A 27,894-nucleotide genomic window follows, 5' to 3' on the forward strand; every position below is an offset into this window, starting at 1 on the left:
CTTTCTGGTATTCAAAGGGATTACCCATTCATCTCAACTCGCAGTCAGTCAAAAACAACAACAAAAAACACATAAAGGTTTTCAAGAATTCAGATTACTTGAACATTTTTGTTTTTTATTATTTTTTGGAGTTTCCACCATAACTCCACCAATGTCAAACTCCAGCAAACAGGAAAGCAATCCAGCTGCCAGGTAAATATATTATTTAAATCCCCACTGTACAATTCCCAACATCCTAAACATATTAAAAATAAAAATTCTTTGCTACAGTGTTTGAAGGTAATATTAGTCCATCCCTTTACACTCTATAAAAAAGCAAAACATTGTTCATGGGCAGTATATGCATGAGCATTGAGCATGCAGATGCAAAACAAACTGAACAATTACAAGTAACAGTTTAAAAACTAGATGGCAAATTATAATACACATTAAAACAATGTACCTGTAATGCCATAAATCCCCATCTGTACAATAAAAACAAAACCCTCGTCGTAGACTTCCATCTGCTTAATATTAAAGGTAACTTGCGATAGCTTCACTTCGTTTTACAGGATAATGTTCACATTCAGTCTACTAAAGCAATATTGTGATCTGAGAGTTCAATGGCAATGTGTGCACATACAAGCAGGATTTTCACCAATGTGGAAGAACAGAATCATTTGACACTGAAAATAAAACGGGAGATTAGGATTACCATTTGAAATCAGGTGCGAGTCTATTTTGACCAATTCAATTATGTAAACATAGTTTAACTCCCAATCCTGCCCCTTCTTATCTTTAGTTTGGAGATTAAGCTGTTCAAGCTAGAGGTATATGGTTTGAGAATGGTCAATAGGACTATTGAACAAGTGTTTTTAAATCATAATCTTTAGTGAAAAATAAGTGTAGGTATATTTTCCCTCATATATAAAGACTGATGTAAAGTTTAACCAAATTACCATATGTACCATTAAAAATAAAGGTCCTCCTCATTATACTTCTAGTTCTGCATTAAACCCTGTATCATTCGGTCTTTGTCATCCATTTAACTTCTTTGTTGCAGCAATTATCAATCCAAACTTTCTGGTCTCATACAGTTACACACAACTCAGCAATCCATTCACCCTCTATGGAGGGAAATTAAAATGTGTAATTGGAATATTTAACCAACCCTGAATAAGTACACTGGTTTTTAGAACAAAACATTGTTGCACTTTTTTTTTTTTTTTTAACCCAAGAACATTTTACTTGCATATTTCATTGATGCAGCATATTGAATTATTCTAAATAATAATTAAAACAGTGAGAAGAGACTTGTCATTTGCAACAAGCTCAAGGGTTTCTAAATAACGATATTAAAATGAAACAAAACCATAAGGGTTAAGTTCAGTGTTCTTTACACCCAATCTTCAAGGGCAAGAGCTTGTTTGCTTCTCAATCCACCTTAGCGCTTAAGTTTCTCACTTGTCATTAATTGAATCAATCATTCATTTAATGGAACCAACTGAACCTCTTTAAAGTCTACAGCACATAAGGATTAAGAGCAACTTCAAAAACCTACTGGATTGTAGTCCTCAAGCCCTGGATTGAGAGTGCAGTTTCATTTGCATACTTTATTATGACTTTGTTTTTGTCCTAGCAGAAGAAAGTGTGCATCTTAGACTTGAAACCTCTAGTTTTTGGCTACCAGTGATCACGCTACGACAAGTGAAATTACACACTAGAAAGCTCCCATTTCTAGGCTGTGCTAACTGTTCTATTTACTCAGTACAGCTTCTTAATCAAGCCAACAAAAGCCATTCTTAGAGCTGAAGGTTACTTTTTTTTTCTACAAAAAGGGAGAAAAACATAAATGGCATCCTGACAGGGAAACGAAGCCTGGAGAGTGCATGTCTTTAGTGCCTTGAATACAGTACAAGTAAAACCCAGGATCACACCCTTGAGATCCTCAGACAAAGGTGTGTGAAATATGCACAGATATGTTTTAAATTACCCTAGTACCATTACAGCCCCAGAACAAAACAAAAAAAAATGCTGCTGGCTCTGCCAACTCAAAACAGAAAAGCCTCCTTCAGTAGTCGTGGGAAATTCTAATCCTGTAGAATTTCATGTTTTACATTGATATTCACCATTGTCTCCAGGAGTCTCTCAGTGTATCAATATGGAGAACTGCTGAGTGGCCAAGGCACTGCAGCCATTGAAGGTTTATATTGTCCCCTCCAAAAGATCACAGTTTCCCAGCCTTCATGTAGGAGGGGATAGTGCCTCGTTGGGTCAGTCCCTCAAACCTCTTATAGGTATAATTAAGGAAGACCCAGTCCTTCGATTTGTAGTCTGGTTCCGTTGCATTTGTCACTGAAAGGGGAAAACATTTTCATTAATGCTACAAAGAGATACATTGTTAACATATGAATACAAATATAGGGAACTGCAAAAGTCATGCATCGGAATACAAAATCATATTAAATACGTAAAGTAAGATATTGGAAGACAGTTGTTTGTAGTTTAGCACTACTAAATGTAAAAACTTTATTTTAATGCGTCAAACTTGTACGATTCAGGTTTCTTAAAACAAAATCAGGTACTACAATTTACCTTATAAAAAGCTTATCTCCTGTTTAGTGGCTCTTACCACTGATGCAACTACATACGTTACAGAATAGACAGAAGTTAGCTGCAAGTTCACTAATGTAAACTCAAGTCTTATTGGGCTGACAAGGGTCACAATCCATGACAAAATTCCTCACCTGGCTGAAGGATATCAGACTCTGGGAAATCATCAAAGTTTGAGGTGTCATCAATGCTTTTTATTTCAATCGAAATAGCAGCTGGCCTCTCCCTGAGGAAAAAAAATAAGAAAATAAAAAGTTTAACTTCTGTCCTCAACCCCTTGCCCCCTATTGGAAAGTATTTTGGATCCATCTAATTCTGCATTTATTGTACATTCTGTGCTGCCTTTGATTGTGTATGCATGTATAAGAAGTAATTAAATCTAAAGACTTCAAAAAAGACCTAGATTTATCCTTGGTTTTTAACCATTAAACAGCATCGGGATGAATACTGTTAGAGAGCAGATACTGATACACAACACACACTGTACAATAAACTTTAAAATGTATACCAGGCCTGGCTGGTTCTGGTGAGCCACAGTCATCTAATTCAAGTTTTATCTGAACCATTAACTAGTTAATTATATTTAATTAGTCAAAACGTAAAGCACCTGCAGGATTGTGGCTCTCCAGGAACTGTATTGGTCACCACTGAATTTTACACTTCTTACCGTGTATGTTCCCAGTCTACTGCTTCAAAGAATGGATGGCTCTTGATTTCCTCCACACTTACAGCACCAATTCTGTTCTCGGCATCAGTGCAATATCTAAAAAGAATAGCAACAATGTTTTAGAGCCTCTTTGGATAAAGAGAACAAAAACAGTAACAGAATACGTTCTTTGAGAGGTAACAGCAGCTGTTCTGATCTCTAAGGCAATCAATGCCGGTAACCTCTAATCAATGCTTTTTATTGGTGAATCCATTTGCTGTCCCCCCTGGACATGTTCCTTGAAACAGTCAGCATTATATAGACAGCCACAGCTTAGCTTACATGGTATTATGACACCCACAATCAACCTCCAGGCCTATATCCATGTCTCACATCAGGGCTAAGATAGACAAGAACTTCATAATGTGAACACCACAAACCTTAGAATCAAGTCCTTTGCTTTCTCTGAGATTGGCACTTCGGGAGGGAAAACTAGGGTCTCTTTCCAGTTCATGACCTTCCTGTATGTTTCCTGAGGTGTTTCAGAACAGAATGGAGGATAGCCTAAAAAAGAAAATGCATTGAATTAAGGCTAGTATGTGGTAAGAAAGCCATCATGTCATAATATACAGTAACAGATGAGCTCAGGCAGATGAGCTCTGAAAAGTGTCACTCATTTAATGAAATAATTCCCTGACAGAATTAAACAAACCATGGTGTGGCTCCAAAATATTTTTTGTAACTACACCTTATTGAATTACATCAACAGGTTACCTGCCTACCTCATTACTGTAATTAGTTTATTTTTAGTGCTCTCTAGACAGAACTCTTAGACCATTCCACTCAGGTCAGGTCTTAAAAAGGTACACCTTAGACTTGAAAAGATTAGGAAAACTTCCAGTGAAACACCAATATATAATACGTATACATACCTATTAACATTTCATACATTATTACTCCCAAAGACCACCAGTCACATAGTTTGTTATAACCAGTCTGCATAAACACTTCTGGTGCAATGTAATCTGGTGTTCCCACAGTGGAATATGCCTTTAAAAGGGAGAGGAAGAGGAGAGAGGGAGAGATAGGAAAAAAGGCTGTTTTAATAACATTCCAGAGATACCCATGACATAATACACGGTATATCTTCTGCAATATTTTGGGCTCTTGAACATTTATACTAAAATGAACCACTAGATACATGCAATACAATATTTGCACACTGCTCAATAGTAGTAGGTTCACATTTAACAATAAGGAAGAGAAAGGGTGAAGTTTCCACATCGAACTCACCAGTTGCCGTCTATTTTTCTTCCACGTTTCCGCTTTCCTTTTTGAATTCATGTTCTGAAATGCTGTAGGAAGTAGGTCTCCTTAGTACAATAATCATGGACATATTTAAAAATCAGGTGGAAACAAAATCAGCACATAGCTTAACAAGATGGAGAGAAAATATTGTTAAGAGATACAGTATGACAAAGAAATCTTTCCAAACCTCCAGTGACAGCATGGGATAATGAGTAAAAAAACCTAAAGATTTAAGCCCTCAGCTCCACTGAACTCCAATTAACTCAGATGGGCATATACCTTTCCCTGTTATGCTGTTGCAATTCAAGGCTTTGATTTAGGAATAATGATTATGACTATTCTACTCTAAAGACAGCTAGGGTTGAATTCCCCTCCATCCATCCCTCCCTCCCTCAAAAATCACATTTGTCAAATCCTGTAAATAACATAACATAATATGCATAAAGGAGCACATCACAATTAACTATTGTATGGATTAAATGAACATGGTGAATATTAATTGCACAGAAAAAACAGCAACAAAATCAGTTGAACATCTACATGTACTGGTTCATAAAATGTACAGAGGATATGATTCATAAGGTCATGAGTAAAATCATTTCCTGAGTCACACAAAATACATTAAATCACAAAACCTCAAATAGTACTGGAGGTGAAATTGTAGCATTAGCAGCTGCAACATTCTAGCATTGAAATATTCAGAAACGGGTTCATATAAAACACTTACTGAAATCGCTGGGTGGATTGTGCGTTAGATTTCTGTAGAACTCAGTCCTGTGTGCTTTCTTCAGCCCTGTACACAGGCCAAAGTCAGATAGCTTGACGTGTCCCTGTAAAAGAAGTCACACGGTAAACCCAAGACTGAGAAAACGTGTTCTTGTGCGGGTGATGTGGGGGAAGGGGGACAAAAGCAAAATATATAAACTTCGGTATGATAACAATACAATGGCCTAACTATAATTGGAATATATCTTAAAACAATTCTATTAGGGCTGTGCCAGCATGTGACTTTGTGAAGGTGTTCCTAATGCAAGGCCGTCCCTTACCCTGGAGTCCAGTAGGAGGTTATCAGGTTTGATGTCTCTGTGAATGAAGCCCAGCTGATGGATTGAATCTATGGCCAGCACAGTCTCAGCAATGTAGAACTGGGTCTCCTCCTCTGACAAAGTGTCCTTCTTCATCAGCAGAGTCATCATGTCCCCTGAAGAGGTGAAGCACACCACACACACGTCTTCTGCATGCCTCAAACCAAAACTGACAAAAAGGCTCCTAATACATGCTTGTAAAAAGTCACGACAGAGAAAGTGTCATGACTTCTTAGGGGGGTTTACAATTGTAGAGCGTTTTGGTCAAAACTTGGTGTTTATTTAACAAGTGCTGCTTTATGTTTGCAGCATTTTTGTTTAAATTGTTTTCAAAACCACTTAAAATTAACCACCTGAAATAAGTAATGACCACTACTGTCATGACCCCTTTCCCAGCAAGTAAAAACCATAGCAAGCCTCGCTCCTTTAAATGGAGGATAATGTGCCTGAGATGTAGGAAAGGTCAACCATTTTAAATGCACAAACTGCCACACTGGAACACAGATTCCAACAGGAAAATTATGCATTTTAAATAGGAAAACAAGTCTAAAGAGATGAGAATCTGCCCCAGATTTCAGTGAGAACTCGTGACCAACTTTCTTCTATTCAGACAGCGAGCAAGATGGCCCTCACATGTAACCAAAGAGCCCTCACCTCCGGGAAGAAACTCCATGATAAGATAGAGATTTCTCTTGTCCTGAAAGCTGTAAAACATCTTCACCACCCAAGCGCCATCCGCCTCCACCAAAATATCCCTCTCAGCCCGGATATGAGCCACCTAGATAATGACAGAAAATCTGGTGTGGAGACAAACCCCGTACAGAGCAGACGACAACATAACAATTCTTTTGTCACTCAGATTTACATTGAGTCAGAATCATGATCCAGCAAGATCAAAATATTAGGAACACAAGATTAGGGAAGCATTGGAGTCAACTTGGGCCAGCATCCCTGTGAAACGCTTTCGACACCCTGTAGAGTCCATAGCCTGATGAATTGGGGCTGTTCTGAGGGCAACAGGGGGTGGAACTCAATATTAAGAAGGTGTTCCTAATGTTTTGTACACTCAGTGTATAACAAAGGTTTAATAGCTGAAACGGGATGAAATTCAACCAATCGATACTGATCATACCTGCTCTTTTTCCAGCATGTCGGCTTTTCTCAAGATTTTCATGGCATAAATATGGCCTGTGTCTTTCTTCTGCACTAGACGTACCTGTAGTGAAAGTAGGAGTGACAAAGTGATCACTTAGAACTCTTATTTTTATGATTTATTCAATTGGCAGACATCTTTAAGATGACTATCAGAAAGCAATACTATGTTTACAACATTATAGATACAAATCATGTACAAGTAAATCATGTTAGGATACTGGAGTACAAGGGGAGGAGTACTAAATAAATACATAATTTAAATAAAAAAGAGCAACGTTAGGAATGCTGAGGGAATTAGGACTTTTTAGGTGTGACAGAAAAGAGAAGCTATAAATTAAAATAAGTGAAAACATCTCGGGGAGGCCTTCATCCAGCAGTGGATCGATATAGGCCTATAATAAGGACAATGATGGAAGTAAAGCTAGACACTGCCAAACTGCTGGGCACACAGACCTCTCCGAAGGCTCCACGCCCGATGACCTTCAGAGACTCAAAGTCATCCAGACCCAGCCTTGTTCGCTTCAGCCGGAGAAACTCCGTCTCTTTGCGAGCGTGCTGCGACCTCCGCATCTTCTTCTGCAGGGGTCAACAAAAACATAACAGCTGCGGGTCCCTTCATAAACATCCAAGCTAGAAAACTAACAGCAGCAGCAGCAGAAGAGCACTCCTACTCTTTTACCCTAAAAGAAGCCAGTGGGTGACTAGTGGTGGAGAGAAGACTGGGCATTACACAGGATGATGTGCATTTCATACTGTGTTTGACGCCCCCTGGGCACATGCTAAGAATACTGAAGAAAAAGTGGTTTGTTGAGGTCATGTTAGTCAGTCAACAAAGCAGATGAAAAACACTATTTAAGGTCAGAGGATGCATTTATAGTAAAAGTATGCAGACATAAAGCTGACTTAATCTTTGCTTAAACCTAAAAGTTTGCAATTTGCAAGGATTTCTATTCAGGAAAAAACAACAATGACAAATGGAGTTTTGCATTACTAACTTCAATGATTTTTATTTGGTATCCAAGATGGGGGTCATTATCAAAATATACTTTGACTATTTGAGCATAGACCAAACCACCATGTAGATATATATTTTGGGGATTTTTATTGAATTACCTCTTCATCTGCCAATCCTTCTTCATCCATTACTTTTTCCAATTTCTTCTGCCTAGAATAAATACAAATTAAAACATTGTTAACAAAAAAAATCCACTAGGTGGCAGTGCAGAGCTGAGGCATTTCTCAAAATATGTACAGCTACATTTTTAGTGTAACTAACTGCAGACATATATTCATTCTTCTAGCGGTGTCCAACATTGGCAGGACTTCAGTGCAGAAACATACAGCTGCTCAGTCTGTACTGAAAACAGTTCAGTTTATCTTACTGGGAAGATTGATGATGATAAAACAGCTGATCCAATATTAAATCCATTAATATTATCAAATATGACGAGATTCAAGAAGTGTGTAGGAAAAATAAAGTACTGCACCAAGCACCACATGGGGAATATTTACAGTTCTTATAAAAACTACAAGAGACCTTTCCTAATGCATACAGTTTATTTAGCTTAATAAATATAACAAATATGAATCACTCTGTTGAGAAGAAATCATTTGATCCCCTGCTGATTTTGTATGTTTGCCCACTGACAAAGAAATGATCAGTCTATACATTTTAATGGTATGTGTATTTTAACAGTGAGAGACAGAATAACAACAAAAAAATCCAGAAAAATGCATTTCAAAAAGTTATAAATTGATTTGCATGTAAATGAGGGAAATAAGTATTTGACCCCTTCAACTTAGTACTTGGTGGCAAAACCCTTGCTGGAAATCAAAGAGGTCAGACGTTTCTTGTAGTTGGCCACCAGGTTTGCACAGGTTTGCAGATCCTCTCCAACTCATTAAGGTTTCGAGGCTGACGTTTGGCAACTGGAACCTTCAGATCACTCCACAGATTTTCTATGGGATTAAGGTCTGGAGACTGGCTAGGCCACTCCAGGACCTTAATGTGCTTCTTCTTGAGCCACTCCTTTTGTTGAGGTAAGGAGGTTCTCACCCAAGGGACGGTACATGGCCCCGTCCATCGTCCCTTTGATGTGGTGCAGTTGTCCTGTCCCCTTAGCAGAAAAACACCCCCAAAGCATAATGTTTCCACCTCCATGTTTGACGGTGGGGATGGTGTTCTTGGGGTCATTCCTCCTCCTCCAAACACAGCGAGTTGAGATGATGCCAAAGAACTTAATTTTGGTCTCATCTGACCACAACACTTTCACTCAGTTCTCCTCTGAATTATTCAGATGTTGGCAAACTTCAGACGGGCCTGTACATGTGCTTTCTTGAGCAGGGGGACCTTGCGGGCGATGCAGGATTTCAGTCCTTCACGGCATAGTGTGTAACCAATTGTTTTCTTGGTGACTATAGTCCCAGCTGCCTTGAGATCATTAACAAGATCCTCCCCTGTAGTTCTGGGCTGATTCCTCACCGTTCTCATGATCATTGAAACTCCACGAGGTGAGATCTTGCATGGAGCCCCAGACCGAGGGAGACTGACAGTTATTTTGTGTTTCTTCCATTTGCGAATAATCGCAACAACTGTTGTCACCTTCTCACCAAGCTGCTTGGCGATGGTCTTGTAGCCCATTCCAGCCTTGTGTAGGTCTACAATCTTGGCCGTGTTGGAGAGTTTGGAATCTGATTGATTGATTGCTTCTGTGGACAGGTGTCTTTTATACAGGTAACGAGCTGAGATTAAGAGAACTCCCTTTAAGAGAGTGCTCCTAATCTCAGCTCTTTACCTGTATAAAAGACACCTGGGAGCCAGAAATCTTACTGATTGATAGGGGATCAAATACTTATTTCCCTCATAAACATGGAAATCAATTTATAACTTTTTTGAAATGTGTTTTTCTGGAATGTTTTGCTGTTATTCTGTCTCTCACTGTTAAAATACACCTACCATTGAAATTATAGACTGATCATTTCTTTGTCAGTGGGCAAACGTACAAAATCAGCAGGGGATCAAATACTTTTTTCCCCTCACTGTATATTAATTTGGCAAATGTCAGAAAAGCTTGGGGTCTTGAGAGCACATCAACCACAGGTAAGCTTTAAAACAGCTGGACACCCGCTTCAAACTGAGCAGCCTTATTGAGCATGTGCGCATTTAACTGCAAAAACAAGGGAAGCATGTTATTTAGAAGGCAAAAGGTGTTGACTGAAATGTCTAGGACAATAATTGTTTTTAAGTTATAATATAAACATCCAAAGGGAGCATAAACCTAAAGAGAAATTAGGCCCCGTCTTCTATAGTTATGTGCTCAATGAAGCAGCTCAAGGTGACAGAGAATAGAAGTAATATGCTCTTATGTTTTATAAGTTACCCTGGCATCTAAGAAATAAATAATATTATTAACAATAACAGAAGGAGAGCAAGAGTACGCATTGGTGGGGAGGGAGCATTTACCTCATCTCCCTCTCCTCATGTTGTGTCAGCAGTGTGCTGTAGAAGTTCTCCAGAGTGAGTTTGGCCACAGTCACTCTCTCCCGAGTGTGATTGCTCATGGGGAAGGATGCTGGAGTCCCTCCGGTCATTGCCATAATCACCTGGAGAAGCCAAACAAATAGAAACGCAGTCAAAAAACAAGGCAAAGATCACTTTTTCAAGCTACTTCCACTAGAACAGTATTATAGCACCTTGAAATCTCAGAGTACCTTCTATGTAGCAGTGACACTGCCATAAGCATTCAAACCTTTTCAACTCGAGGTGTTGAGCAACTCAACAATTTGGGCTGAAGTACATTTAGTTTAAAAGTGAAAAGAAAAAATCATTTTACAACTTCTAGCCAATAGATGGCAGCGTATCAACACGATAGACTTTTAGCATCACATTCTTATAATTTGCACCTCCCACCTAGGATTGGAAAGTCTTGCGAGATGGGAAGGTCAGTTATTAAAGCCAAATGTGAATGAAAGAAAAAGTTCCATTGATCATGCATCATTTATTTGTAAGCTTTTTCATAGAAGATAGTTTGCATAAATGATGCAGCTGGTTATCCAAATTACTGCATACCGATGGACAAGACCACCAAGTAGGACATGGATATGGCTTTGTAACAGTGGAATAACATTTCAGATTGTAGTTTTATGAAGCAGAAAATGGTCTCACTAAATTCCCATATTAAATACATTGCAGACTTTACATGTTGCTTCAAGAAAACAAGTCTATCACTGTCAAGGAAAACTAAATGATATCAGAACTCCAGAAACCAGAAGCTTCTGCAGTCTGGAGAAGCTCTTCAGGGGCAGTCTGAAAGAAGTGGCAGGAAAACACACCCATACCACAGAACACAGAATCAGAAAGTTCACACGCATTAACAAAACTGAAACTGAAGATGAAAAACGTACGTGCACACATTAAAAGAAAACTAATTCAAGCTTTCAACATGATCCAACAGGTTTTACATTCAAACCAAACATCCTGTGTGTAGGTCTTCAGCAGAAGTTTCAAGAAACCATTAAAAAAAAAGACATCACAACACAAGCTTGAAAACTCACCAGTAATCTAATCACCAACTATACCTGAAATTCTTACATGAACAAAATGAGCTACAACATTAACAATTCAATTTAAAAATACATTTTAAAAAATGACAATTATCAGATTCACAAAGTAATTCTTACAGACATAAAAACCATGAGTGTCATGTTCTCAAATGTTTTGCCCAATTCTGCCCTTGGGTAGGTGACTAAACAAGCAATGCTGAAGGAAAATTGAAAGACTTCAGGAGTAACAATGAATGATTAGTATCTTGGGAGTTATTTAAAAAGTATCCTACAATTACTAACTAGCACTCCATCAGACATTAATAGACTGTCATAGAAACAGTTACATAGTTAATACTTTTGCCAGAGTAATACAATTTCTCCTGATCTTTGTCTAATTCCAGTAATTAGCATGGGAAATTATGGCAGAGAGCATAAATGAAGCCAGGTCATCGTAAACCAAGCAATACCTGCTGCTTAAATGGTTAAACAATAGAAACTGTCTTCCAAATATATTTTTAATGAGAACTATATGTATGCTTGAATATATCGGAGATTGTAAAAATAAAAATAAATGTAGAAACATCCAGGATGATTCTGAGACTCACAAATATATGTATTTAAACTATATGGCCTATTCCTGCATGAAGTCTGTATACAGTTACTTTTTTGGTTGTATTGATTTCTACACATTTTGGAATTATGCACAATGCCAAGACAAGTGTGATTCAATCTAGGATGCTCAGTACAGGGTACACAGAGCACAGATGAGGTCATCTAGACCTCTAGATGAAGTCACCACCAGCTAAGGAAACATACATGGTCATGTTAGTAGAATCTTTCAATTCCTGTTATGAACTTGCAATGCATGAAAGGATTGCGAAAGCCATGCTCAGCTCTAAACTTATGTTATGAGTTGTACAAAGTGCTGACAGATGCAAGTAGGAGTTGTCTTTAATGATTACACCCGGTAGTGTTAACTAAAGGGTTACCAGTTGTCAGACCTTCAACTTGAAGCAATTACTAACTCGAAACCAGTCAGTATTTTCCCAGTTCACCAAAGGTGTTCAGTGAGGTTTACTGTGACTTTAAGGAGCAATGTCCAAAAAAATATCATGAAGCGGTGCATATATATTCAAATCTATGGAACAGAAAGATTACCATTCATATTTACACAAACAAAAATGTATCAACTGCCAATCCTGTTAGGGACAGAACATTACACCTACCCAATAACCAATTGGCAGAATACATTTATTGATTTCAAAATTTTACAGTTTGCCAATTACACCGGAACTGCAAAAATACGTATACAATGGAAGGATGATTAATCTTTGTGATGCACATTTGCATATTTTAGATCTATTGTTATAATAGAGGAGAAAAACAAACCGGATCTTCAGATAATGACACCAATACACAAAATTCTAAGCTACTTCAGAATTCAAAGCAATAACCAATATGATGCAGACGGTTCTTGCAAACACTACAATTTGTAATTACAGGCTATGTTAAGTGAAAAAAAAATACAGAATACATAGCTTGGCTATGGAAGGCTATGATGGCTTGGTATTCAAAGAACATACTATTTCAAATAATAAGGGGACCTATCAACTAAATCGTTTGTTACCACAGCTTTGGAAGAAACTGTCACTATCATTACAAAAGTATATTTACAATGGATTTTTTTTTCAGTAAATGTTATGAGGAAAAATATCACACCAATTTAGAAAATAATGTAATGCCAAACCAGTCATTCCAGTCATTGTAAAGAGACTAGGAATGTGTTTGGCAGTAGATTTTTGTTTTATTGAAGAAAATGCTCTTCCCTTACTGCAAATGACCTTCAAAGATTAACTCCGAAAAGCCCACTCATCCTTCACCCTGAATAACTGGCTTTATTTGGTAACCTCTATAAAAGCTTTATTTATTCATGAATTAGTATTTATAAAAACACTGACTTTAGTGAGCTATCGGTGTATATACACACACACATCCATCCATCCATCTATACACACACATGTATACAAGTAAAACAAATCTGAAAATGTTTATGATTAAAACATTTAAAAAAAAAACTTGTTCATCATTACTACTTATTTATTATACTTATTACTAATTTAAATCAGTTCACTGTTACAACCACTCAACATTAAAGCATTTATTCTGATATGCATACATGAAGTTAAAATCAACTCTTAGGCCAGATATGGGACAGACTAAATCACACAGACATTTTGCTGTTAACGTTGGATGTGTCCCTGTACCAAATTGAGAAAGAAAAATCACCTGCGAAATATCCCTGCATCAAAACAAACCGCTTTTGCTTGAAAAACAGCATTTTTGCGATTGACCTTGCATCGAGAGGGGAATGGGGAGTGGTTTCACCAATTCAAATAAGCAATAAATTAGTTTGCAAGTGAATTATTTATATACAACTTAAAGGGGTCAAAACACATAGCAATTTTAGGAAAAAGACATAAAAACAACCACTTTGAAAGTTGCAAAAAAGATAAAATAAATAAATAATATTAAGTATAGCATAAATGTCTCGAATTGCTTTGCTGCTGGTTTCCAACCCCTCTTGAAATAGTCAACTGTGGTTTGTACAACAGGCATTTCATCTGACTTTCACACTTTACTGCCCATTTTAGGAACACATTTCTACACTCATTTTAAGCATTATGAGAGCATTAGATTATTAAGCTTGATTGAGAGTTGTGAATTAACTTTTTGATTTGGTCTAGCCCCCAAACACTCAATTAGACTGCCAAGTCCTAAACTAAGAGCAGTATTTGAGATTTTGAGGTGATGGAAAAAGTATTATGAAGAACTTATGAAGACCCCAACACAGACCATTTTTTATTTATTTCAAAACAGATACCACAGAAATAAGCCAAGAGAGTCATGACTACAATAGTGTTCAGCAAGACCACTCAGAGAGACTAATATAGTTTCATCTTCATATTAAAGTTACGTGTGCAACAAATTTAGATTTGATAATGTGATGCCATGTTATTGTATCGTTTAGTTTTTTGTTTTGTTTTTTATCTCCAAAAATAGTAATAATAAATAAATCTTTATGCCAAATCTAAGGACGTTGGCTTCTGTGCATCTCTCATGCAAGCAGTCCGACAAATCAGAATGCTGCCACAAGTTTGAGTAAAGAATAAACAAACAAAATAACTTAAAGTGGGAATCTTGGGGCTTCGTCTAATTTTGTGGGTGGTTTACTTAATGGCAACAACATGAGCAAGGACAGGCAAGAGGGGAACATTTTAATTCTAAGAGCAAGCCGAGGCATTTTTCAGAAATTGATATGTTCCATATCAGAGCAATTGATAATCCAAACAGTAATATATTACAAATTATCACATTAAAACAGCTGAACCAAGTTCACAGCTCTGATATTTCATATTTCATAATTAGTGCAATCGGGGTGAGGCGAATGCTTTGTTACAGGTCTTATTGTCTCAGTTTAGGGATTTATTTAGGCTACATTTTTAAACTAAATAAAAATAAAATGTAGCCAAATCTACACAATGGATGCACAACTGCTAGTTCTCAGTAGACTTAGAGTTGGATATCAGGGAAATTATGTCTTCAATGAACATATATGTGCAGATTTTAAATTCAAAATCAATTCAGAAGCATTTTGATCCTATTAATAAATACAATACACTAACTAGTATGCCAGCTTCATGCATGCTTAAAAACAAACAAACAAAAAAATGATATACACTCACCTAAAGGATTATTAGGAACACCATACTAATACTGTGTTTGACCCCCTTTCGCCTTCAGAACTGCCTTAATTCTACGTGGCATTGATTCAACAAGGTGCTGAAAGCATTCTTTAGAAATGTTGGCCCATATTGATAGGATAGCATCTTGCAGTTGATGGAGATTTGTGGGATGCACATCCAGGGCACGAAGCTCCCGTTCCACCACATCCCAAAGATGCTCTATTGGGTTGAGATCTGGTGACTGTGGGGGCCAGTTTAGTACAGTGAACTCATTGTCATGTTCAAGAAACCAATTTGAAATGATTCGACCTTTGTGACATGGTGCATTATGCTGCTGGAAGTAGCCATCAGAGGATGGGTACATGGTGGTCATAAAGGGATGGACATGGTCAGAAACAATGCTCAGGTAGGCCGTGGCATTTAAACGATGCCCAATTGGCACTAAGGGGCCTAAAGTGTGCCAAGAAAACATCCCCCACACCATTACACCACCACCACCAGCCTGCACAGTGGTAACAAGGCATGATGGATCCATGTTCTCATTCTGTTTACGCCAAATTCTGACTCTACCATCTGAATGTCTCAACAGAAATCGAGACTCATCAGACCAGGCAACATTTTTCCAGTCTTCAACTGTCCAATTTTGGTGAGCTTGTGCAAATTGTAGCCTCTTTTTCCTATTTGTAGTGGAGATGAGTGGTACCCGGTGGGGTCTTCTGCTGTTGTAGCCCATCCGCCTCAAGGTTGTACGTGTTGTGGCTTCACAAATGCTTTGCTGCATACCTCGGTTGTAACGAGTGGTTATTTCAGTCAAAGTTGCTCTTCTATCAGCTTCAATCAGTCAGCCCATTCTCCTCTGACCTCTGGATGTTTTTCCCTTTTCACACCATTCTTTGTAAACCCTAGAAATGGTTGTGCGTGAAAATTCCAGTAACTGAGCAGATTGCCACGCTCAAAATTGCTTAAATCACCTTTCTTTCCCATTCAGACATTCAGTTTGGAGTTCAGGAGATTGTCTTGACCAGGACCACACCCCTAAATGCATTGAAGCAACTGCCATGTGATTGGTTGGTTAGATAATTGCATTAATGAGAAACTGAACAGGTGTTCCTAATAATCCTTTAGGTGAGTGTATATACACACACACATTTTATATACACCGATCAGCCATAACATTATGACCACCTGCCTAATATTGTGTAGGTCCCCCTTTTTCCGCCAAAACAGCCCTGACCCGTCGAGGCATGGACTCCACTAGACCTCTGAAGGGGTGCTGTGGTATCTGGCACCAATACGTTAGCAGCAGATCCTTTAAGTCCTGTAAGCCTCCATGGGTCAGACGCGTTTGTCCAGCACATCCCACAGATGCTCGATTGGATTGAGATCTGGGGAATTTGGAGGCCAAGTCAACACCTTGAACTCGCGATTCATCAGACCAGGCCACCTTCTTCCATTGCTCCGTGGTCCAATTCTGATGCTCACGTGCCCATTGTAGGTGCTTTCGGCAGTGGACAGGGGTCAGCATGGGTACCCTGACTGGTCTGCAGCTACACAGCCCCATACGCAACAAACTGCGAGGCACTGTGTGTTCCGACACCTTTCTAGCAGAACCAGCATTCACTTTTTCAGCAATTTGAGCTACAGTAGCTCGTCTGTTGTATCGGACCACACGGGCCAGCCTTCGCTCCCCACGTCTATCAATGAGCCTTGTCCGCCCATGACCCTGTCGCCGGTTCACCGCTTTTCCTTCCTTGGACCACTTTTGATAGGTACTGACCACTGCAGACTGGGAACACCCCACAAGAGCTGCAGTTTTGGAGATGCTCTGACCCAGTCGTCTAGCCATCACAATTTGACCCTTGTCAATGCTTGCCCATTTTTCCTTCTTCTAACACATCAACTCTGAGGACAAAATGTTCACTTGCTGCCTAATATATCCCACCCACTGACAGGTGCCATGATAACGAGATTATCAGTGTTATTCACTTCACCTGTCAGTGGTCATAATGTTATGGCTGATTGGCGTGTGTATATATATATATATATATATATATATATATATATATATATATACACACATATATATATATATATATATATACACACATATATATATATATACACACACAAACATATATACACATATATACACATACATATATACATACACACACACACACCAACCCAATAATTTAATTCATTCAGATGTACAAATGTTTCCAATTTAAAATGTAGACATTTATTTTAAAAGTACTTGTAAAGAGATGACTGCTTTTAAAATAACTATATAAAATGTGTATCATAGAGTGATTCCTGAAAAAATACAATTTTGAAAAGCAATATTTGTAATTTCTCAAAATGAAAAAAACAGCCTTATTCCAGTGTAGCCAGAGAGGTCCTTACTCAGCACAAGAACATGGTCACTAACAAGTTTGGGAGTCTGTTACACATCAAAGCTGCTTACTATTGTTAATTGTAATGGAAATGTGGAGGCAAACTTAATGAATTACATACTAAATAAACTGCTTGTTAAAATTAAATCAATACTGCAATTACTGATAGTTTATAGTAATACCAGTAACCTTTTAAATTAAAAATTATGTAATAATACTGTAGAATTATTCTACTACTGGGTGCTTTTCCTTTCAATTTCAACTAGAGCTAACGAACACCTCAAAGTGGATTACAAGGAAAGGTGGTATGCAATGTGCTCCAATGTTAGGTAGCATTACAAGAAAGCTACATATAGTCAAATCCCTTTTCCTTAAGTTTAAATAGCTTACTCGGACTAGCTATTGGATAGGTCCCATTATAGACCAAGTGTCTATGAGCCACTAGAGAGTTGTTGACACCAGTACTGATCTGGTCCTTGGCAGGATGTGGGCATCTAACATTCTGTCCCAGAGGAGACCAAATAAATCAGCAGCAAAACTCACATTTCAACTGCTGCTAAAAAGGCTGCTTGCTTATGACTATGATTACATGGTGGAATCACAAGAACACAGACTGGTTTCCCAAAATACAGTCTGTGACCCCGGGCTAACTGGCTTGCATATGGGGTCTCTATACCATTTCTCTCTTACATAAATGGAAAGCTACAGACATTAGAATAAGAATGCTCAGATTTTTTGGTTCATTGCTTTTCCCCCAATATCTGTATTGCCTTGTCCGTTCCTCAGTGTCAGTTTCCAGAAGTAGAATTTATAAATTTGAACAACTGAGCACAATGACTAACTATATTCAATACAAGGGGTAATATACAAGATTCACTTTGGGGAACAAAATACAGGTTACTCGATTTCCAAACAAGAATGGAACTCTTGCATTTTTTTTATAATCCTTTAAGAGGGGGAAAAAAAGTTTGACATGAAAATAATCTGCTGTATAAAGCCCCTGGCCAATGTCATACATCATGATAGCCTTTCACAGTCAGGAAGGAGCTGGGCAGGTGCAGGAAAATCTAGAAATACTGTTGAAAAACTAAAAAAAAGTGCAGCCCATTAACTGTAAATGACTTCATCTTGTAAACAAGGAGCCTGTTGACAAGACGATCACCACCCTGTGACAAATTTCCAAGCCAGGAAGCTGCTCCCATATACATAAAGGCCCAGTCTAACCACTGTGGATTGAAGGCTGGCATCCATGCCAAGATAAATAGTCCACAAATTAACTTGTGCTCTTCTAATCTGCTCGCTGCCATGTAACAAATTAATTAGTTTTGGTGGGGAATGGGAGAGAAGTCTTAACAGTTTAGGTTTTTAATTGGTTTTGGTATTCCGAGTCTGGCATTTCCATGACACTGCTGGTATAATACAGTTTTTAATTCAGCGTCTTCCAATCCTAGGGTTGGTGGAGGGGTTACAAACATATAGGAAAAGCAGTTAAAACATCTATTAGGGGTAGGGGATATATTTTTTTAATGTAGTCATAAAGCAATACATTATTTTACATTGGATGAATGAGTAAATGAATGAAGTAGCAGCATTCCTTCGGGCTAGGGCTGAGCGATACAACTTAAAAATAATATCTTGATAAGTATGGGCGATACACGATATACATCTCAATATTTCTTGTTTTTATCCAATCAAGCTACAAAATAAGACCAAAGACATTTAAACAACAAGTCTTTATTTAATCATTAAATATGCAAAACGTGCATTCAGGCATGCAGGCTGTCATAAATATATGCAGAATGCAACACATTACAGCGCAAGTGTTGTGTGATTGATTGATTACTATTACGTGTGTTATGTTGTTATGGGATAAATATGTACAGAAATACACAGTATGATTTACTGTCACATAACAATAACACAAGTAATAGTAATCACGCAACACATGTGCTGTACAAGGTATAGATTCAGGTAGGTCTACCACAGCCGGGTTTATCGTCACACGATATATATCGCCATATCGCACAGCCCTACTTCGGGCTTAAAGCGATTCACAAACGTTTGCGATATCATAAGGGCCAGTGACTGTGCCAAGCATTCCCGTGTCCTTCCTATCACTGATACAATAACAGTGTGGGTAAAAATAAAGTCATGTGAAGTCCACTTTGGAATTCAATCCAACCACAATTAGTTAGGGGGCCAAACCCTCTGTCGAGACTATTACAGCTAATTTAATTGTTTGAAACCTTATAATTATAATGCTTACAACACACCCGAGCATCCAACAAACCCAGGAAACAGAATCTACAACATTTACACTCAGGTTTGGAAAAAGCCCAGTACCACAATCAACTGTAAAATTAAAATCTACTGAAGAGAGGAAGACAACAAATATCCATTATGGGAGGATAAGAAATTTGCAAAACTTCCTTTCCTTCTACTTTTAATCAAATTCATTACTTAGGCCATGCATTTTCTTGACTTGTATTATGGTACAGCTTCTGTAAAATCTGCTCAAGGGAAGAGTGCTGCTAGGAATGTAACAGCCATAAAATGGACCTTGAATTACATTAACCTTTTTCAGAGGACACCATCTACAGAATCCAATTCAAGGTTCTAAAGCATCATCACAGAAAGACGCACCATTTACTGAAGGTACAAGAGCCACTTCCTGCAACTCTTGCCCTTTCCTGGGAGATGCAGCTTTCAGATACTAGCCAGATACAAACACAAATGCATTTTTAATAGATCAAACTCAAAGACTGTAATCAACCAATAAAATACAACCTCGAAGCAGCAATTTTGTTGATGAAGGATGTTCTCTGCCAGTGATAGAGAACACCAGTAACCAATTATATTGTGCACAGCCTCCATCCCAACAATTTTCTATCTATGGGTTACTTCAAGTCTCAGAAAAGAAGCTGGCTACCTTCTGGAGATTTTAAACTGTAACCTCAAATGGATGTAGCAGAATTAAATACATGTCTACGCCACTAACCAGGAAAGCCAAAAGATTAAAATATGAATACCACCCCAAAATACAAGGTAAAAATAAATCATACATTTAAAATTATATGTAATACACTGAGAAGTAAAGTACACACATCCATCATTGTGATACTAAATTAACAGAGGATCAAGTGTGTTAGTCGGTTAAAACAAAACAAATCTATATCCACCTGGAGTACAAGCTAGGTTATATAGTCCAGACGTTGCCAATTCCAACCTGTGTTATTGACGACAATTACTATAATTCTATTAAAAACCAGTGTTATGTCTGTGCTACAGGTCACATGATCACGTTTCTCTCTCGACTACAGCATTTTTAGTATAGTGGAAATTATTTAGAGACACCATTGCCTTTTCAGCAATGGTAAACAAGATATCCAGAACAAGCAAGTATAGGACAGTGCACAGATTAATTTTATCAGGTTTAAAATTTAATAAGAGCAAACTATATCAAGGAGATAACTGGAGAGTTAACCCAACTTTAAAACATTTCTGTCATACCTCCCTTTGATATTATAATAAAATGTAATAATCATCTAATGAAAGTGGCTGTGCAGCTTTGAAGAGAAGGGGAGTGTGGGGCAGATGTAATGTTGATTAAGTTAATCCACAATTTGATCTTGTGTATCCACACTTTCTGCTGGTTTCACAGACCTTGTTTAGATGTAGTCTTTTACTACTCTACAGAAAATAACATTGGGTAACCAGCCTTTTGAGTTTACAAATCCAATAACAATAGATAAAAAGGATGAAAGAGGCAATTAGTTGAACAATTATACAGGGCCTATTGCACAATTTATACATAACACTTAAATTTAATCCAATAAGGTTAAACTATATGCCATAGCCTATCATACACATAATGCAAGAAACATTAACACGTAAAATTCATGCATGTATTAAAAAAAAAAAGGCAAAAAAATTAACAAAAAAAAAAAAACTTTCCATTTATTTTTACCATACGGTTTCAGAAATCTCATGTTTTTGTTTATCACTTACTTGGACTAAATACAGAAAACCGCAATTCATGACAACAGCTTGTTTCAACCATGCTATGCAGATTTTATTTCCACATTGCTATGCACCAGCCTATATTTCATAGCACTTTGGATCCCTCAGGTCCCAACAGTACAGACCTGAACATCATACCTGCTCAAACCATACCAGCATCAAAAGAGCAGCAATTCCTGCAAACCTAGGAATAAAAGCTTTCAACCCAAATGAATGGAGACCTTCAGTATCCCCTGACTGCACAAACAGGGTCTCTATGCTCAGAAAATGGAGGGGGGAAAATAGGTCATCCAGTAGTGCATTGAAGATCAATTAGAGCTTCTTTCATCAATAACTTCAGGAGCCCTCCATGTTTACTCACGGTCCAAACAAAAATAAAACTCCCTCCTCTGTAAAGAATACATCTATTCACAGTAAAACAGCTAGCTCTCAGATTAATGCAATTCCTATGTCGTTCATGGCAATGCCATTATACTGTGTTTGACACCCTTTCGCCTTCAGAACTGCCTTAATTCTACGTGGCATTGATTCAACAAGGTGCTGAAAGCATTCTTTAGAAATGTTGGCCCATATTGATAGGATAGCATCTTGCAGTTGATGGAGATTTGTGGGATGCACATCCAGGGCACGAAGCTCCCGTTCCACCACATCCCAAAGATGCTCTTTGGGTTGAGATCTGGTGACTGTGGGGGCCAGTTTAGTACAGTGAACTCATTGTCATGTTCAAGAAACCAATTTGAAATGATTCGACCTTTGTGACATGGTGCATTATCCTGCTGGAAGTAGCCATCAGAGGATGGGTACATGGTGGTCATAAAGGGATGGACATGGTCAGAAACAATGCTCAGGTAGGCCGTGGCATTTAAACGATGCCCAATTGGCACTAAGGGGCCTAAAGTGTGCCAAGAAAACATCCCCCACACCATTACACCACCACCACCAGCCTGCACAGTGGTAACAAGGTATGATGGATCCATGTTCTCATTCTGTTTACGCCAAATTCTGACTCTACCATCTGAATGTCTCAACAGAAATCGAGACTCATCAGACCAGGCAACATTTTTCCAGTCTTCAACTGTCCAATTTTGGTGAGCTTGTGCAAATTGTAGCCTCTTTTTCCTATTTGTAGTGGAGATGAGTGGTACCCGGTGGGGTCTTCTGCAGGAGTGACATGGAAATGAGAGGCTGAAAGAGTGGAAACGCCCTTCATCCAGCAGTGGACTGATATTGATAGTGATGGTGATAAGCACACACAGGACTTGTAAAACTTGGTCTGCACTGTGGCTTAAATCTAACAGAACTGTAAAATGTATTTGAGCTCATCTTTGTTTATACTTGAAACATTAGATGTGCTCCGAATGGAAATTAGGAGAAAGCCTTATCACAGACTATCGAATTACATTGAAGAAATTACATGATTTATTTTCAGAAATAGTATAAAAAGATTTCAGAGCTCACAACACAAATACACAAAATACTTTGCGTAAACTATTCAGTTTCTCTAAAGATCCTTTAATGAAACAGGAACCAATAAGTTCAATGACTGATTAATTTATTTTATTATTATTCTCAAACTATATAGCATAACAGCCAGCAGCCAGTGGAAAAAAAGCATTTTCAACACATTGGAGTATAAAAACACTCCAGTCTGCAGGATAGATTTGTAACCAAAATAAAAAAGGGGAATTTCAGGTTAAGAAAGTGAATGAGGGTTTTGTTTTTATTGGCTATGTTGATTCTTTCAAATGAAAAATTGCTCTGATTTCAGTCTGTCAACTTCATTAATTCCCACAGAATAAGACTAAGACTATTTCCTAGCTAGTTACTCAATACTCTCAATTCTCAATTACTCATGGTCCTTTTCCTATGTTCTAAGATAATTGTATTAATGCTTCTTCTATGCATTAATATTCTACAGACACAGACAGTTGTTTTAATGACCAGTAACCTAGATCAGAGCCAAGATATTGCAGATTTTGGTTCAAATTGACTGAAATAATCTGAAATCACACCATACTGACAACAGTTTCGTTTAAGTCACAGTATCCAATATAGCCTGTAAAAAAGGTTTTGCAAAATGTTTCCATATTTACACACTGTAGTGAATAATTTGTGTAGAATTTCAACACAAACCGTTTTGTGCATTTTACAAAATGGCTACTTAAACTTTTAAAAGCATGCAGGCTGGAATAGAGATTCCAGATTGCAAAACCAAAAGAAGAAGTTCCTAAATTTACATATTAAATTTCCATAGTTAGGAGTTTATAGAAGAGTCATCATGAGATCCATTACATACTTTACTCTGCCAATACAGAAATAACCAGTTACTCGGTTTCCCTTTATTGCATTGTGAAGGCCACTTTTCTGCCCGCTCTGTATCATTTTGCAGAATTGGCCAAATATTACCTTGTAAAAATTATCCAACTCCCTAAAGACAGAGTAAACTTGAAGCTTTTTATAAATGAACTCCTTTGTGCCCTATGCTATTTCAAAAGGCAAGAGAAAGTGCTCAGTGAGCTATATGGACATTCAACCCAAGTTTGACTAACAAAACATGGGTGTGGGCACAGTACGTAAATGTGAAGTTGACAGCTCTATTCACGTGTACAAGGCCAGTGCAGCAATTTCTGAGCACAAATAAGGCAGCTATTCAATCATTGTAATCTAAATGGACTCCACAGAAGGAGAAAAAAGCAAAACCTGGAACTTCGAGTTGCTTTTCAAAATCTGACCAAATGTTTAAAACATGGAGACATTCTAACGCCCAGTTCAGACTACATTTACATGGGCAGAGATTTGCAAATGTGCTTCATCAATAGAACTTAAATATGCAAATATGAACAAAAGCTCTAGGAAACACCTTGAAATGCAGCATTTGTTTTTTAAACTGAAACATTTAAAAATGTGTACTAAGCCATGTCTCAAATGGTTCAAATTCCAGAGCTTACCTAAAGATAGCCAAATACCGGTCTTCTAATATCATAGGAAGGACTTAATTATCTTGTCTTACTTAAAAGTTAATAGTCCAGACAGATTCAAAATTAGTATCAGAAATCAAATACAGTACTGTGCAAAAGATTTAGGCAGGTGTGAAAAAATGCTGTAAAGTAAGAATGCTTTCAAAAATAGAAGTTAATAGATTATATTTATCAATTAACTAAATGCAAAGTGAGTGAACAGAAGAAAAATCTACATCAAATCCATATTTGGTGTGACCACCCTTTGCCTTCAAAACAGCATCAATTCTTCTAGGTACACTTGCACACAGTTTTTGAAGGAACTCGGCAGGTAGGTTGGCCCAAACATCTTGGAGAACTAAACACAGTTCTTCTGTGGATTTAGGCAGCCTCAGTTGCTTCTCTCTCCATGTAATCCCAGACAGACTTGATGATATTGAGATCAGGGCTCTGTGGGGGCCATACCATCACTTCCAGGACTCCTTGTTCTTCTTTACACTGAAGATAGTTCTTAAATGACTGTTGCTGTATGTTTGGGGTCGTTGTCATGCTGCACAATAAATTTGGGGCCAATCAGATGCCTCCCTGATGGTATTGCATGATGGATAAGTATCTGCCTGTAGTACTCAGCATTGAGGAGACCATTAATTCTGACCAAATCCCCAACTCCATTTGCAGAAATGCAGCCCCAAACTTGCAAGGAATGTCCACCATGCTTCACTGTTGCCTGCAGACACTCATTTGTGAACCGCTCTAAAGCCCTTCAGCGAACAAACTGCCTTCTGCTACAGCCAAATATTTCAAATATTGACTCATTAGTCCAGAGCACCTGCTGCCATTTTTCTGCACCCCAGTTTCTGTGTGTTCATGCATAGTTGAGTCGCTTGGCCTTGTTGCCACGTCGGAGGTATAGCATTTAGGCTGCAATTCTTCCATGAAGACAAGTGTGATCAGACTTCTCCGGACAGTAGATGGGTGTACCAGGGTCCCACTGTTTTCTGTCAAATTCTGAGATGATGGCACTGCTGGACATCTTCCGATTGCGAAGGGAAATAAGCATTATGTGTCTTTCATCTGCTGCAGTAAGTTTCCTTGGCCGACCACTGCATCTCGGTCCTCAGTGTTGCCTGTTTCTTTGTGCTTCTTCAAAAGAGCTTGGACAGCACATCTGGAAACCCCTGTCTGCCTTGACATTTCTGCCTGGGAGAGACCTTGCTGATACAGTATAACTACCTTGTGTCTTGTTGCTGTGCTCAGTCTTGCCATGGTGTATGACTTTTGACAGTAAACTGTCTTCTGCAACCTCACCTTGTTAGCTGAGTTTGGCTGTTCCTCACTCAGTTTTATTCCTTCTACACAGCTGCTTCTGTTTCAGTTAATGATTGTGTTTCAACCTACATATTAAATTGATGATCATTAGCACCTGTTTGGTATAATTGTTTAATCATACACCTGACTATATGCCTAAATCCCTGACTTTGTTCAAGTGTACCTAGAACTGATGCTGTTTTGAATACATAGGGTGGTCACACCAAATATGGATTTGATGTAGATTTTTCTTCTGTTCACTCACTTTGCACTTAGGTCATTGATAAATATAATCTATTAACATGTCTATTTTTGAAAGCATTCTTACTTTACAGCATTTTTTCACACCTGCCTAAAACTTTTGCACAGTACTGTACATCATCTCTGGAAAATGACAAGTCTGGGAGTGAAGTGAACTTCATAGCCAACTCTCAAATCCTCTTTGATTGATGATTTCAAGAGAGTTCCTAGAATTTCACTGACATCATGTACTTGGGCCAGAGACAGGGTGTGTTTATTGAATTCACTTCAAGCAAAGCAAGGAACTAGTCTTACAACCTAAAGTACTGTTTACATGTGAGAAAGGGTTGTGTACATCTAACAATGAAATCACAGGTTCAAAAATATCACAAGCTTACTTAAAATTGCTGCTATACAATCTAAATTTAACATCTTGGTAAATCCCTGTGAAACAAAGCTTTTAAATCTCGACTACAATTAGATTATAAACGTTTAGAGAAAGTAGGCCTATGTGATGCCCATCAGTATTGACTAAAGCAGTCACAGTCACTCTTACAACTGCTTAGAGACTGTAGTCATTACTGGAAAATATATTGATATACAGGTACATGACGTTTTAATGGTGGTGGATGATTACAGTAAACGCCAATTACAAAGGAACATAGTAAGAAATCCAATTCCAAGAAACTAGAAATGTTAAAACCCGCTGAGGATCAACTGCTGTACCACGGGAGATTAAGCTATATCAGATGCCCAAGAGAAACGCATCAACATCCTCTTGAGAGAAATTGGAGATACAAAATATTGCTTGTTTAGAGAATGCGCTAAACAATCGTTGTGAGGTTACAATTCACTTTCACCCTACAATCAAATACACTGTTATACACCAGTGATGACGGTCCTTCGTAAATGATGTAACTGCGACTAACAAATATTGCAGCAAACTAAATAAAAAGATTACTGATGACGGGGGGAAGTCAACCTCTATAAGCCTGTACAGCACACCGTTTTAATCACCGGTTGTTTGGGCCCTTTAAAGTTTGATAATCGTCCCATTCCCTCCATTGCATGTGGAAGGAAGCGTGCGATTATTAACGTTATTGAAAATGACCTTATAGCAGCGTGTTGGACAACAATCGCAGACGAATCTATGATGCAGCAAATAAACATGCTTAGTTGATCGGTTTACAACAGCTTGCCATCCTAGCTTACAGTTGTCTAACTTTCTTATTGCTCTTCATATTAGGATCATTATTATTATTAATCCAAAACAATGTTTAAAAATACCATTGCGGCCGTGTTGACTTTAAAAGGCAAATGATCGCAAGATACTCTAAAATTATCGCTTCGCTGCACCCGAGTGATGCATTTTATCCTCATATGCAACATTTGTCCTGGATTTTTATAGCATTTTCTAAAAATATATGCAACTAAAAAGCCTCGGGAATCCTATGTCTGACACTCTAATAAATTTAGATTTGGGAATGCCCTCCCAGCTGCCTGTATTCTTCAAACGAAAGTTGAGGAAATACAACTATACTCACCGACGTGTCTCCCTTCCTTGTTTGTTTGTTTGCAACTCTTCTTGATTCAGTATGAATATGACTATAATTGAATCTGCGATAAAAATGAAAGAGGGGGGGGGGTGCCCAACCAAACCTCTCGGAGGCTTAAACAATAACCCGCAGCTCACCCACAGTACCTATATTGAAAAAAACATGCACTTTTGTTAATCCAGAAGGCGTAATGATATCTGTTTACTGCGCAGATGTTTACCAAACTTTCCAGTTGTTTTTTTTCAATAAAGCAGTCCCAACCTCCCAGCTTCCCCCTCACTAACAATATAACCAGTCTTTCCTGTTCCTGCTCACATAGCCCTCACGCCACGCACCGCAGCGTCAC

General features: G+C 38.1%; 1 protein-coding gene across 2 annotated transcripts; it reads right to left on the minus strand.

The window, feature by feature from the left end:
- Positions 1 to 88: 88 nt before the first annotated feature.
- On the minus strand, positions 89 to 27,843 carry LOC136750392 (serine/threonine-protein kinase 38-like). Of its 2 annotated transcripts, none has more exons than XM_066705447.1 (14): positions 27,537 to 27,843; positions 10,250 to 10,389; positions 7,900 to 7,951; positions 7,240 to 7,362; positions 6,764 to 6,847; positions 6,286 to 6,409; positions 5,593 to 5,747; positions 5,274 to 5,376; positions 4,532 to 4,593; positions 4,171 to 4,288; positions 3,679 to 3,802; positions 3,260 to 3,355; positions 2,727 to 2,818; positions 89 to 2,334 (listed from the first exon to the last, which is right to left on the minus strand). In XM_066705447.1, the coding sequence occupies exons 2-14, from the start codon at positions 10,381 to 10,383 to the stop codon at positions 2,207 to 2,209; spliced, it is 1,395 nt and encodes a 464-aa protein (XP_066561544.1). In that variant the 5' UTR covers positions 10,384 to 10,389; positions 27,537 to 27,843; the 3' UTR covers positions 89 to 2,206. The 2 variants fall into 2 exon arrangements, with proteins under 2 accessions (XP_066561544.1, XP_066561542.1); XM_066705445.1 differs by having other exon boundaries at positions 4,532 to 4,611.
- Positions 27,844 to 27,894: the final 51 nt, after the last annotated feature.

Source organism: Amia ocellicauda, chromosome 5 (genome assembly GCF_036373705.1).
Source record: "Amia ocellicauda isolate fAmiCal2 chromosome 5, fAmiCal2.hap1, whole genome shotgun sequence".
Taxonomy (NCBI): Eukaryota; Metazoa; Chordata; class Actinopteri; order Amiiformes; family Amiidae; genus Amia; species Amia ocellicauda.

What these genes read in the sequence shown, in the direction of transcription:
- LOC136750392 (XM_066705445.1), bottom strand. Translation starts at nt 10,383, where the DNA reads ATGGCAATGACCGGAGGGACTCCAGCATCCTTCCCCATGAGCAATCAC. An exon ending in AAGGATTGGCAGATGAAGAG is followed by an intron (nt 7,363 to 7,899) that starts GTAATTCAATAA and finishes TGACCCCTGCAG; the next exon opens with AAGAAGATGCGGAGGTCGCA. An exon ending in ACCTCCTACTGGACTCCAGG is followed by an intron (nt 5,377 to 5,592) that starts GTAAGGGACGGC and finishes CTTCTTTTACAG; the next exon opens with GGACACGTCAAGCTATCTGA.